We start from the raw sequence: 13,813 nt of genomic DNA on the forward strand, positions 1-13,813 counted from the left end.
CATCTTATAATTATTTTGTGATGTTTAACCCAAGGAAATAGGGAAACAGATTTTGCTGTAATTAGACCTGCTCGTGTTTGTGATGATTACCATCTCCGCAGTGTGGATGGATTGACTAACACGTTGAAATTGTTTCATTGGTCATTCATTGCCAAACCAGGCACTGTGTTCTACTCATTAGGTGATCATTTGGGGATCAACTGTGGTGGTCTTTGGATCTGATGAGGTCAGTTCTTTAGTGCCAGCTCCTGGAGATCTTCATATGACCAGAGGCATCTTTTGGACTTTCTTCAATTGGCCTTATAACCAACAAAATCAGATTTGTGATAGAGTGCGGAGTGATGTGGTGAGGTGTTATATAAATGCAAGTTCTGCTTTTGATCTTTCACGTCCTCTACATCCAGACAGGCGGCTAGCTTGAGTTTCAATCCGAGAAGGAGATTTCACAGGTGGTGCTACCTTGGACAGGGAATGGGATGGCTCCAGTTTATGCTGGGGTTATCACACACAGGCCTCTCACCTCTAGTGACAGGGTGTGAATCCAATCCCAATAACCAGGAGCTTATGCTTTGTAGTGACAGCTGTGGCTGCCAGTCTGCACAGCTTCAGTCCATAACCTAGCATGCACAAATCCACAGGACAAGCTCCTTATGTCCGTTTACAGCAAGGAAGGAGGGGACTCTTTGCTGGAGATGCTCCAGTTAGCAGTAGGTAAGAGTCAGGCAGAGTAGGCTAGTCCCATTGAGCTGGACGCTTGGAGGGGAGGCATTTCATAGAAGACGTGGGGTCAAAGATGACAGAAAAGTCTAGGAGGGTTGGGCACCATGATGGCAGTTACAGAGGATGCCATTGGTGTCTTTGGTGACGGCTGTCTCATTGGCTGTTGGTGATGGAGGTAGTGGTAGAAGGCTGATTGGAGAGATAGAAATTGGGAAATGTGGGCATTGATTTGAAAGGTGACCCCATCTCAAAGAAGCTCAGATCCTTGGCTGAAAGGGAACAAATGACCAAAATAAGTATTGAAGGTTTGCCAGGGCAGAGGGGTCAAGAACTGGTTTTTCAATTGGGGTTGACAATGGCAGTTTTGAACGGGAAGTGGAAAGAGAGAGAGAGAGGAATTTTTACTTGGGTCTGGGAAGGGAAGAGAATGATCTTGAGGTAAATGGAAATGGAGGCAACAATTAGAGACTCTCTTGGAACAGGGTGAGTTTGAAAAGGGCAAGGAGGGGAGTGAAAGAAAAGTGAGAGAGACAGAGAAGTAAATAGAGAAGGAGTGGAATGGGGAATGTCAGGAGCTAGGGTTTGGAGTTCCATCGGTTTTGGTTGTGTGATATTCTGGCCAGCGCTATGTGGTATAGTACTGAAGAGGGTGCTCAGTTCCATTGCTGGTTTTGTCGGATAGTATTGGGAGTCTTGGGTTGGGTTGAGTTTTTTACCCATTTGTGGGAGGCAGGTGTCGCTGGCTGGGCCCAGCATTGATTGCCCGTCCCTAGTTGCCCTTGAGAAGGTGGTGGTGGGCTGCCTCCTTGAACCCCTGGGGTCCACCTGCAGTGGGTTGACCCACAACGCCATTAGGGAGAGAATTCTAGGAGTTTGACCCAGCGACAGTGAAAGAACGGTGATATATTTCCAAATCAGGATGGTGAGTGGCTTGGCGGGGAATTTTTCAGTCACTTACCTGTGCCCTGGATGATCAAAAGTGCATTTGTTGAGGAAGACACTTGGTCGTCCTGCCCTTTGTGGTCAGTTCATATCTAGGGTACCATGCATGAAGAATGAGATGCTGGATATCCATGAAGAGGTAATCCAGTATGAGTGAGCAGTGGAGGAGTCAGTGATCGATTTTTTTTGTAAAATAGAAAAGGTTTTCTATCTTGACAGTGCTTGATGGTTTAATATTCGAGGTCGAATAAGTCTTGTTTCTTTCTGTTCCCTCCTTTTCAGGTAATGAGCGTTCCGTGTCTTTGCTGCAGTTGCTAGGTGACCCTGCTCCTAAGCAGGTCACTGTGGAGTATGGACCTGACCAAAACCCAGTGTACGAGTTCGGCCCAAATGTCAACACTGGGCAGTTGGCAAGAGCTTACTTCAAAAGCCCCTTCTTCCGTGACTTCTCATTGCTCTTCACAATCAAGCCAATGTCATCCAAGAGTGGCGTGCTCTTTGCTATCACCGACGCCAGTCAAACTGTCATCTACGTGGGAGTTAAGTTGTCCGAGGTGCAGGGTGGATCACAGAACGTTGTGTTCTATTATACTGAGCCTGGCTCCCAGCAGACTAACGAGGCTGCACGCTTCAGGGTGAAAAGTTTAACCAATAAATGGGTCAAGATTGCCCTTGCTGTGGAGGGCGATGTCGTCACCTTCTACCTGGACTGCGAGCTGCAAGGATCGGTGTCCTTTGAAAGGTCCCCAGACGAGATGGAGATTGATCCGTCCTCTGGGGTCTTTGTTGCATTGGCAGGCGGTGCAGATCCTGACAACTTCTTGGTAAGTGCCTTCTCAGTGATAGAATGATTAGATTACTTACAGTGTGGACACCGGCCTTTCGGCCCAACAAGTCCACACCGACCCTCCGAAGAGCAACCCACCTGGACCCATTCCCCTACATTTACCCCTTCCTACTACAGGCAATTTAGCATGGCCAATCCATCTAACCTGCACATCTTTAGACTGTGGGAAGAAACCGGAGCACCCAGAGGAAACCCACACAGACACGGGGAGAATGTGCAAACTCCACACAGTCAGTCGCCTGAGGCTGGAATTGAACCTGGGTCTCTGGCGCTGTGAGGCAGCAGTGCTAACCACTGTGCCACCATGCCGCCAATAGTCCAACATTGGATATGCAGTGTAGGAAGTGGCCATTCGGCCCAGCCTGTCTGTTCTGAGCCCCAAACTCCTCCCATTCCATTTCATCTCTCTGCCATCATAATGCTCCTGTCGTGGGAACAGTGTGCGTCCGACTCTCTCGTTTTTAATGTGAAGCTGAGACCAGAAGGTTTCCTTCCTTGTTGACTCCTGCCTGATTGGACTGAGTCTGCGTTAACTCATTATGTTGGTTGCTTGAACTTAATCTCTGCCCGTTGGCACATGGCACTTTTTCACAGTACTCTACAGGAGCCAGGGAAGTAGAGATTGGCATTCAGCCCCGCTAAACCTGTACCAACATCCAATCAGATCATGGCATATCACCATCCTAACCACCTTGACCCACCTTGGTTCTATACCCTTCATCCTCTTGCCGTACAAAAATCTAGCCAGGTTTTGAAATTTTCAATGAACCTCAGTAGAGTTATGGAGGGGCAAGTTCTGCTCCAAGCGTTTATATCCTGAACTGGAATCCCTTTAAATGTCTGTGGATTATTCACTTCAGTCACTTCAGGTGGCAGGAAGTTGCACGGTGGCTCAGTGGTTAGCACTGCTGCCTCACAGTGCCAGGGATCCAGGTTCACTTCCAGCCTTGGGGTGACTCTCTGTCTGGAGTTTGCATGTTCTCCCCGTTTCTGTGTGGGTTTCCTCTGGGCGCTCCAGTTTCCTCCCACACTCCAAAGATGTGCAGGTCAGGTGGAGTGGCCAAGCTAAATTGCCCATCGTGTTCCGGGATGTGTAAGTTGGGTGCGTTAGTCAGGGGTAGGGGAATGGGTCTGGGTGGGTTACTCTTCGGAGGGTTGTTGGGCTGAAGGGCCTGTTTCCACACTGTAGGGATTCTATGATAATCGCACTCTTGATAAGGATATTTCTCCTGAGTTCTTTGTTGAATTTATTTTACAAATACAGCACCTAGTTTTGAGTTTGTCCACAAGTGGAAGCGTCCTGGACATGCATACCCTGTCGGTCCTCTTAATTACTCAAGCAAGTCACCTCTCAGCCTTCTCTGTCGAGAGAATAGAACTTCATTCATTGTGAAATAAAAGATTCAAACTAAAGTCCATTCCTGTGAAATCACTGTGAGGTAACAGTGACTTAGAAGGACCTCGCACTTTAGAGACCAGCCTGTGATGTGGCCATGGTTGTCATGTTTCATTGCTTTGCTTCTTGGGGTTTGCTGTGTAACTTACAGACATGTCTCTTTGGTGTGTAATTGGGGTCAAAGCTAAATTGTCCCTTCATTCCAGAAGACAGCAATTGAGTATCCATGGGGGCAGCTCTGCCTCATTCCCATGGAGATGGTGTGATTAAGTTAACAAAGGACAACTGACGAGAGTATTTGCCAGACATATGGCTGGACAGGGAAACCTGAACAGTTCCTCTATTTCAGAAGGAAGCACTGATTGAAATCAAGAAAGTCAGACGCCATTGGAGAGTAATGCTGTAATTATAGGCTAATTTGCTTTAGTCACGATGGTTGAGGTATAACATTTGGCTCAGGAATCTTGCAATTCTTCAAGTAATGTAAAGATGTCCACTTGAGAAAATAGAAAGTTTAATTTAATGTCTAATCAGGTCTGTTCTCCAGATTCCTTCCGCACTGCTGGTGAAGCATCAAATGTGATGATGTGTTTAGATCTCTGGGGTAAAGTTTGAATTTGCAGCCTTCTGACTCAGAGGCAAAGAAACAGTGCTGGGAGAGAGCCATGGCCAATACTCTCTCGTTGGTCTGACAGGCTCACTGCTGGGAACACCAGGGAAAAAGGAAGCAGCCGTGCTGGGCTGAAGACACTGCACATTTGACACTGATGCAGTGGTTAGCAGGTGAATCCAGTTTACAAAGTAATACCAGAAAACAAGTGAGAAGTGTGAGCAGGAATGAAGTCATGATGTAAGGGGTGCAACCCCTTCTGATTTTAATAGGATGGATGCAGACAAAACGTTCCTTATTTTGTTCTGCTTACTGTTGTCCAATACTTTGACCATTAGCCATTTGGGACAGATACAGCTAATGGGTTATTTGATTTTTTTTGCTGAAATAACTCCACAGAGGATGGTTTCTGTCATCAAGTCACCCTTTATTTACGCATGGAGAGTCCTTCACACTGACCCAGCTCCCTCAGAGTCGGCTCTCAGAGTGAACAGATCCTCTGACACTCCTGTTTATATCTGTCAGCCAGGGCTCCCTGATTGGACCAGATTATCAGCCCCACTCAGGGAACTCAGAGTCAACTGGGCTGACCGCTTTACAATCACTACTGAGTCCCAGGACATAGGCCGGTTTTTGTTTTGTTTGGTGGCTCCTTCTCCAGGGTGTTTTCGTACTGGGTCAGGTTTCTCCAACACTGCCTGTGGTACGGGCGAGGTGTAACACACAGTAGCTCACCTCGTGTGCCCAGAGTATCGCGGAGGAAATTAATTCTCTTCCTCAGGCAGTAAAGGCATCAAGGCAGTGACACCTGCCATGTCCATCTCAGAATTCAAGATATCAACAACACTTGATGGAGAGAGAGAGAGAGAGAGAGAGAGAGAGAGAGAGAGAGAGAGAGAGAGAGAGAGAGAGAGAATCCAGGGGTTCCAGAATAGTTTGAAAGGCTGGTAAGGAGCCAGACAAGTTTAACTCCCACACTGTTGACGAGTTTGTAGCTTTTGTATATTCCATGTGTTTGTTCAGGACTGTCACACTGACCTGAACTTTATACCTTGCATTGACCATGCCTCTTGCCCATGCAGGGGCCATTCCCGTGGTTCCCACACCAAACTTCATCCTCTGAAATAAACTGTCTGTCTTGCTTAGCAGAGTCTTGTGTACGACATTGGCCTTCCTGATGCAGTTCCCCCCCTCCCCCCGCCCCCCCCCCCCCAAAGTCTGGGGAGATCAGATATAACCTGGTGCAGAGTCTTCTCCCCATTAGTAACTCTGCTGGAGCTATCGCTGTAGTTGCATGGAGGGTGGTCCGATAATCAAACAGGAACTGGGAACAGTTTGATATCTAGTGAGACTGTAGGCTGTTTCTGCAAAGGTCCGTGAACTGCAAAAAATTCTTGTTGCTTTTCTATCGTCATCCCTATGTTTGATGACTGAGCTCTATGCACATCCAGCCATTTTGAGTAGTGTCCACATTTACTAAGAACATTGAGCCCATGAAAGGGCCGGCATAGTTAATGTGTGTAAATAAGTCCAGGGTTGACTTGGTCATTCCCACAAATTTGGGAACTTCTGGCCATAATCTTTGTCCTTGTTGGCGCTCTGGGCACTGCCCCACCAATGAGGCTATGTCTGCATCCAACCCCCTGTCACCAGACATAACCTCTTGCCAATATCTTCATTTTAGAATCATCATTATGGTTCTGGTGGTGTTCAGGCAGTTTCTGGTGGTATTAGTTGTAGGAGACTTCTGGGAATCCTCATCTAACCACAATTACAGGTCCGCCTGGCTAATGTTCAGCTTTGTGTATAAATCCTCTATGTGAGGGACAGGGTATGTATCCCGATGTGAAAAGCACTTTTCAGTTTGTTTCAAATCCATCGGGCTTCACACTTAGTACGACTGGTGCTGCCCGTTCTGCAAACTGGACTGGGTTTGATGATTTTTCCACTTTCCCACCTCCTGATCTTCCGTCTCTACCTTTTCCCGGAAGGCAAATACCACTGGGCGAGCCTTGCAGAGTCATGGAATTACCTCATGATCAACATGTAAGGTGGCCCTGGCTCCTTTGATAGTCCCGAGACCTTCCTGAAAAACCCCTGTGTATTTTCAACACAGAGACACAGAGAAAGACAACAAGTGCACAAATCTTTATTCACATTCCACCACTAGGAAGAAAGGAAACACCCGAGTGGCCAGTGACAAGCAGTGCCCTTCACATCAAAGGGTAATGCTGTGTGATCAAACAGTGAAGGGGAGGGTAGGGATTAAATCAAAATGGAGTTGGAGGGGGAAATAATGCACTCCACTCCCTGCGGCGCCCAACTCTCCCTGAAAACTCCAGGGTGTTGGTGGACACCGCGTGCTCCTTCTCCAAGGACACCCGGGCTCTAACGTAACCCCGGAAGAGGGGCAGGCAGTCGGCCCTAACGACACCCTCCACGGCCCGCTGCCTGGACCTGTTGATGGCCAGTTTGGCCAGGCCCAGGAGCAGACCCACGAGGAGGTCCTCGGACCTGCCCTCCCTCCTCCGTACTGGGTGCCCGAAGATCAGGAACGTGGGACTGAAGTGCTGCCAGAAACAGAGGAGGAGGTTTTTGAGGAAATCACAAAGGGAGTGCAAACGCTCATACCCAATATACACGTGGTCCACGGACTCCACAGCAGCACAGAACAAACAGGGGACCGCTGCGTGCAGCACCCTCCACTCCAGATCCCCGAGAGAAAGGGGGAGGACTCCTATGTAGAGCCCTTCACTGGGGATCTCCACCGCCCGGTGGCAAATGGGCACGCCAAGGCGTGTCCGGGCGGTGGATGATGGAGAAGAGGTGGACAGCAGTCGATACAGGGCCCGCTGTTTTATGTCCCGAAAAGGGGCACATTTCTGTTTATATCTGTCAGCCAGGGCTCCCTGATCTGACCAGATTAACAGCCCCAATCATGGAACTCATGTTCTCATGATATTCACCAGGCTGACCTCATTATAATCCCATGTGTGTGAAGTGCCAATTCCATATTGGCATCGTCTCCAGGGTTTATCAAGATAAACTCGGAATGATGTATAGAGCAGTGTAAATGTTTACATGGGCATCTCAATACTCTGGCATTCTCACACACATTTATTAGCCATGAATTGGAGATGCCGGTGTTGGACTGAGGTGTACAAAGTTAAAAATCACACAACACCAGTGACCGAGCAGAGGCTGATAGCTAAGTTTGGTACCCGTAGGGAGGGCCTCAGCCGGGACCTTGGGTTCATGTCACATTACAGGTGACCGCCATTGCACTACACACACACACAGATATTCCTACACACACACACTCTCACATACACACGGACACAGGTACACACAGACGCGCACACAGACACCCACACACGCCCTTATAGACACACACACCCTTATAGACACACACACTCCCACACATGCACCCCCTCACAGACGTAAGACACTCTGCACTCACTACACATACACACACACACACACACTTTCTCACACTCACAACCCCACCCCAGACAGAGACACACACACACACACACAGACAAAGCCCCACATGCTCACATATATTTTGTGTGGTGAATTTGTACTTGCAGAGTTACATTGCATTTTGCTCAAAAACTGCATACATTCATGTAGAACTCTGAGCTCAAAAACTGCACGGATTTATGTAAAACTCTGTTATCTCACTCTTTTTAGATTAGAATCAATCTAAACATCAGGTCATAGACAGAGAACACAGGGGGCTAACACCTTCAACATATTGTCTAGCTATAACCATTGTTAACAGCTAACCTGAGAATGCAACTTTTAAAAAAAGGGTTTTGTGATTTACACATGAAAGAAGTGAAACTATCACTGTATTCTAACAGATGAAAGGCTTAACAGACAATCATTTTTTCAATGTATAATTTCAGTTACGTCACACTGTAAATCTTTGCTATAAATTCTGTGTTACGATCGAGCCCTCCACAATCACCTGATGAAGGAGCGTCGCTCCGAAAGCTAGTGTGCTTCCAATTAAACCTGTCGGACTATAACCTGGTGTTGTGTGATTTTTAACATTTATTAGCAGTTGGTGTCATTTTAATGATGCGAGATGTATGAGTTGACCGTCAGTGAGGGAAGCTCAGTTTCAGCCAATGGTTGCTGCTGCTCACAATCTTGTGTCGATATAAATTGCAGTTCTGCGCCCAATATTGCTGGATTCGGTGTTTGTGTATCACTTTGCAAGTGGAACAGAGCGACATCAGTGTGCTGAATTCGACAGCTAAAGATTTTCGGAGATTTACAAGGGTTTGATTGTAAATATATAGTTTAGCACAAGAGTCAGTTTTCCCCCTTTCCCTTTTAGACCCTTTTCCCGTCCAGATGCTCCCTCCCCATTGGGGAAGAACACAGCTCTTAAAGACAAAGTCCAGTGAAACAGCGACAATGCTCAGGCACCACCAGAGCTGTTCTGGTTGACCCTGGAAGGGCCCTGCATTTTTAACACTGACCATTATTCCCTCTCCCAGATTAGCATGACCTTTCACCTTCTATCCTGTGATTTCTCACTCTCAGTCATTAGATGTGAACATTTCAACAACATTGAATGTTAGCAGAACTTTCCAGAATGGATTAAGATAAGGCTAAGGGGTGTCTTAATTGAAAGGTATTAAATTATGAGTGTCCTGGTTAGAGTAAGTAGGAAGCATGTGCTTTTTTTTGTGTGGCAGAGATTTAAAGGGCGAGATTTTCCTGGACCCATAGGGATTGATTTGGAGGCAGAGACTGGGATTGGTGCTTCCCATTGCCAAAGAACACTCGTGGTGGTGGAATTGTAAACAGTAATGGCTGCCCTCTCCGTGGAAGTGGGAAACCACTCAAAGTGGTCTGAGGTGACAACAGGGGCTAATTTTACAGCATCACCTGAAATTGCCCACCAATGATCAGCCACCCCCATTGTATGCGGAGAGCACCAGCTTGTTGGTGGCATTGTCCCTACAGCAGGCCATGGGGGGACATCATGGCAGCTGTGTTCTCAGTACTGTTGGAGCAGCTTTGGTCACACTGATCTCATGTTCTCAGGCAGTTTCGGAGAACTTACTGGGACTGGTTCAGTGTCTGATCTCTAGTGTCGGGAGTGCTGCCTATCTGACATTCCAATTGCTCTCCTCTCTCTGCCTTGGGTCGAGATGAACTCCACTCTGTCACGTTCCAATGATGGCTTCCATATGGAGTCCGTCAATCAATTTGATTATGATGCGGAGCCACCTCTGATGCTGTCAGGATGGTGGAGGGCTGCAGACCTTGGGACCCCAGCACTAGCGAATGTGGTGGAGTGTTCCAACTGGGAATACACAAGCAGAGTGTGGACATCTCAGAAAATTGTGGAGCTGGAGGATGTTATAGAGACAGGAATGGGCAAGCCAATGGAGAGATTTGAAATTAAGGATGAATATTTTAAAATCAAGGCTTTGCTTGACTGGGAGCTAATGTACGTTGGCGAACATAGGGGTGATAAGGGAAGGGGTCTGGTTTAGAACATGGACAAAATTACTTCAGGTGTCCTCAAGCTTGTGAAGGGTGGAATGTGGGAGAGCAGTGAGGAGGAAGTTAGGGTGGTTATATCTTGAGTGTAATGAAGGTATTGATGATGTTTCCAGCAGCAAGTGAGCTCAGGGTGGCAGCCCACGTGTTGAAACTGTCCATCCATTGTAATTTACTCCGGTTCCACTGTGATCCTTTTATTCTTTAGATACCCCAACTACATACCGCATCCCTAACCCAAACACTAACCCTAACCCCGACCCTAACCCTAACTCTAACTCTAACTCTAACTCTAACTCTAACCCTAACCCTAACTCTAATCCTAACCCTAACTCTAATCCTAACCCTAACTCAAACTCTAACCCTAACTCAAACTCAAACTCTAACCCTAACCCTAACCCTAACTCTAACCCTAACCATAACTCTAACTCAAACTCTAACCCTAACTCAAACTCAAACTCTAACCCTAACCCTAACCCTAACTCTAACCCTAACCATAACTCTAACCCTAACTCTAACCCTAACTCAAACTCAAACTCTAACCCTAACCCTAACCCTAACCCAAACTGAAACCCTCACTCAAACCCTAACCCTAACCCTAACCCTAACCCTAACCCAAACTCTAACCCTAACCCAAACTCTAACCCTAACCCTAACCCTAACCCTATCACACTGCCATGACATCATCTGCCCTCAATCGGTAAGACTGTGGGTCCTATAAAGTCAAGAATGTGGTGCCAGAACAGCACAGCAGGTAAGGCAGCATCCATGGAGCATGAGAATCGACGTTTCGGTCATACGCCCTTCATCAGGAATGACTTATACCCGAAACTTTGATCCTTCTGCTCCTCGGATGCTGCCTAACCTGCTGTGCTTTTCTGGCACCACACTCTCAACTCTGACTATCCAGCATTTGCAGTCCTCACTTTCTCCTGTGGGCCCTATCAACCCCAGTATGGGCTTCCCTCGATTTTGATTCTCGTTGGGCTATTTTCTTCAGCAAGCAGACCTTACACAAACTGCAGGCAGGCTGTTTGGGTTTACAAACACAGTCACAGCAGTGACTTGCTACGGGAGCAGATTTCTCTCAGGACGATTGACACATACTGACAATGGAGGTGCCAGTTAATGATACCAGCAAACAATTGGAGCTCAAGAGATGCTGTGATGCCAGTCAGCTGCCAAGAGTCAAATCCAATTGCAATCTCCCAAACCTTTGTCACTCTTCCCTCCCATTCCCATCCCTGATCCTCATGAAGATTGACCTCTTTACAAACTCTAATTACTTCCCTTTCGTTCTTCCCCCGACATGGCGGCCCTTGCCCCACCTCAATTTTATTTGGAATAACCTACATCTTATGACAGCTCTTCTGGTGGGCGAGGTCTGTCCTGCTCATTGCTGCTGCGCAGAAAATAAAAGAAAATGTACAGTTCTGGAGAATCAATGGTCAGACAGTTGCCTGTAGGCGACAGGAATGTGACAGAGACAGAGAGAGAGACAGCATTCATTCCGCTCTCTGACCTTCCTCGATAATGGTCCTGTCCTGTCAGAATGCTGTGTAGGAGTGCCAGCCACAAGAAGGATGGCTGCACTAACCCAGTTGTGGATTTACCATCAGAATGAAACTCTGACGCGTGCTTTGAATATTTTGCTCCTGAGGAAATGTGAAAATCGTGGGTTTTTCTTGTTTTTGTGAAATTTGTGAACACGCCTTTGCGGGACTTCTGCCTCCCCAATTATTGGACAAACTGCATTTACCTCCCGTGCAGAGTGTTAAGGCACCCTCGGTGCGTTGCTCCTTTTGTGTTGGCCTGTTGCTTGTTGCTCCTTATCAGTGCTGCCCTCAGGTACAATGGCTGCCGTCAGGCTGAGGTAGACGTTACTTTGGAGGGTCCAGTTTTCCTGATCCTGTGGGGTGGACCTGTGGGGCAGTGGGGTGTGGGGATGCTGGGATTGGATGGGTAATCCGCATTGTGACATCACGCTGCTGTACCCTCGGGTAGGAGTCACCTGGATCGGCTGCTCTACCAGGGAGACCGGCAGTTAACTCCGACTTTGGCGTTGGGCTGACGGCCCCCATCCTGCCATCAATGCGGGGGAGGTGTGTGTGGGTTGGGGGGGGAGGACAGAGAGGTTGGTCCATGGCTGGCCTGGCCAGAGTGGCTATTCACAGCAAAAAGGCTCAATCTCCCAGAGAGGGGCCTAGACCAGGAAACAGCATGGACCCACCCTGGACATGTTCTCTCTGCTTCGAGAGGCCCATAGCTATTTGGCCCAAAACCCTTTCACAGTTAGTGCGCTTCCCCCCAGGAGTAGCTCCATTTTGAGACAGCCTTACAGTCCCTGAGCAGCAGCCAGGAGCACCACTGAGTGTGCGGAGCTGCCTCATCTCCCTCTGGCTGGGCCTGCAGCATCACAAGGAGCCTGCCCGTCACCCTTAAGTTAGTGGACGGTCATTAGGACGTCCACTGTGGGAAGGTTGGGCACGCTGCTGATGGGTGTGGGCCCAACTCTCCCATTTGATCCCAGAGCATCACCTTGAAGCCCTTGGGATAGTCGAAATGAACAATTCTGTTCAAACAACTCATTCTGTTATGCCTGGCAGGTGAATGTCAAACCAAAATACCTGACTCAGAGGCAGGGACACTACCGCGGCACCATCAAATCCTCTAAAACACATGGATGTTATCTGGAGCTGCAGATGGGGCTGCAGAAGGCTGTGACTGACTGGGACTCTCTCTTGCTCTTACTTCCTAAACGTCTGTCTCAGAGTCAGGGGCACTACCCACTGCAGACAGCTGCCACAATCAATTTGTTCAGATATGTCATGGGACTCGAACCCAGACCTCCCGGCTCTGAGTTAGGGACATTAACACTGTACCACAGGAGAATCTCCCCCCCCTCCCCCCAACATGGTCCTTCTGTTTGCTCCGATGAAGGATCTGTTTACTCAGCATTATAGAAGGTTAAAACACTACAGAACCTTAAAGAGAAGAATCACACAACAGCAGGTTATAGTCCAACAGGTTTAACTGGAAGCACTAGCTTTCGGAGCGCTGCCCCTTCATTCAGTGTTGCTCTGAAAGCTAGTGAACTTCCAATTAAACCTGTTGGACTATAACCTGGTGTTGTGTGATTTTTTTACCTTGTACACCCCAGTCCGACACCAGCATCTCCAAATTAAAGAGAAGAGGCACTTATCTTCCATGAGCTGTCGTTCATCGCATGATGTGAGTGACATTGACAATTTAGACATCATTACTGTGTGTATCAGGAGCAGGAGCTGACCCTGTCTCTTTCCCTCAGGATCTCACACTTGACTCCCTCCTCTCCAATCTGAGATTGTGTGACATCACCTGATTGGGCGGGGCACAATGCAGCTTCAACTTTAGGAATTAACATTGAGTAAATGAATTCTCTCGAAGAACCACTGCTTTTGTATAACACGCAGGCTGCTACATCCATGACCTAACACCTTTTGGTTTCTTTTTGGTTCCAGGGTTTCATCTCAGATCTGAAGGTAAAGGGAGACCCTTGGGCAGCACGTCTTTACTGTGATGAGGATGATGATGGCGAGGTAAGTGAAACCATCACCCTCAAATAACAAGTGGGAGAAACCAGACTGGGTTATTTAACCACACATAGAGTCATAGAGATGCACGGCACGGAAACAGACCCTTCGGTCCAACCCATCCATGCCGACCAGACATCCCAACCCAATCTAGTCCCACCTGCCAGCACCCAGCCCATATCCCTCCAAACCCTTCCTAT

General features: G+C 47.8%; 1 protein-coding gene across 3 annotated transcripts in view; it reads left to right on the forward strand.

Moving 5' to 3' along the window:
* col18a1a (collagen type XVIII alpha 1 chain a) overlaps positions 1-13,813 on the forward strand; it is a 303,852-nt gene that overhangs the window by 165,222 nt on the left and 124,817 nt on the right. For all 3 annotated transcript variants that reach the window (XM_072578489.1, XM_072578488.1, XM_072578487.1), the window contains 2 exons: positions 1,945-2,486; positions 13,542-13,619. In XM_072578489.1, the coding sequence (XP_072434590.1) occupies positions 1,945-2,486; positions 13,542-13,619 (620 nt within the window). The remainder of the gene's footprint in view (positions 1-1,944; positions 2,487-13,541; positions 13,620-13,813) is intronic.

The sequence above is a fragment of the Chiloscyllium punctatum genome, chromosome 10 (genome assembly GCF_047496795.1).
Source record: "Chiloscyllium punctatum isolate Juve2018m chromosome 10, sChiPun1.3, whole genome shotgun sequence".
In the NCBI taxonomy this organism is placed as follows: Eukaryota; Metazoa; Chordata; class Chondrichthyes; order Orectolobiformes; family Hemiscylliidae; genus Chiloscyllium; species Chiloscyllium punctatum.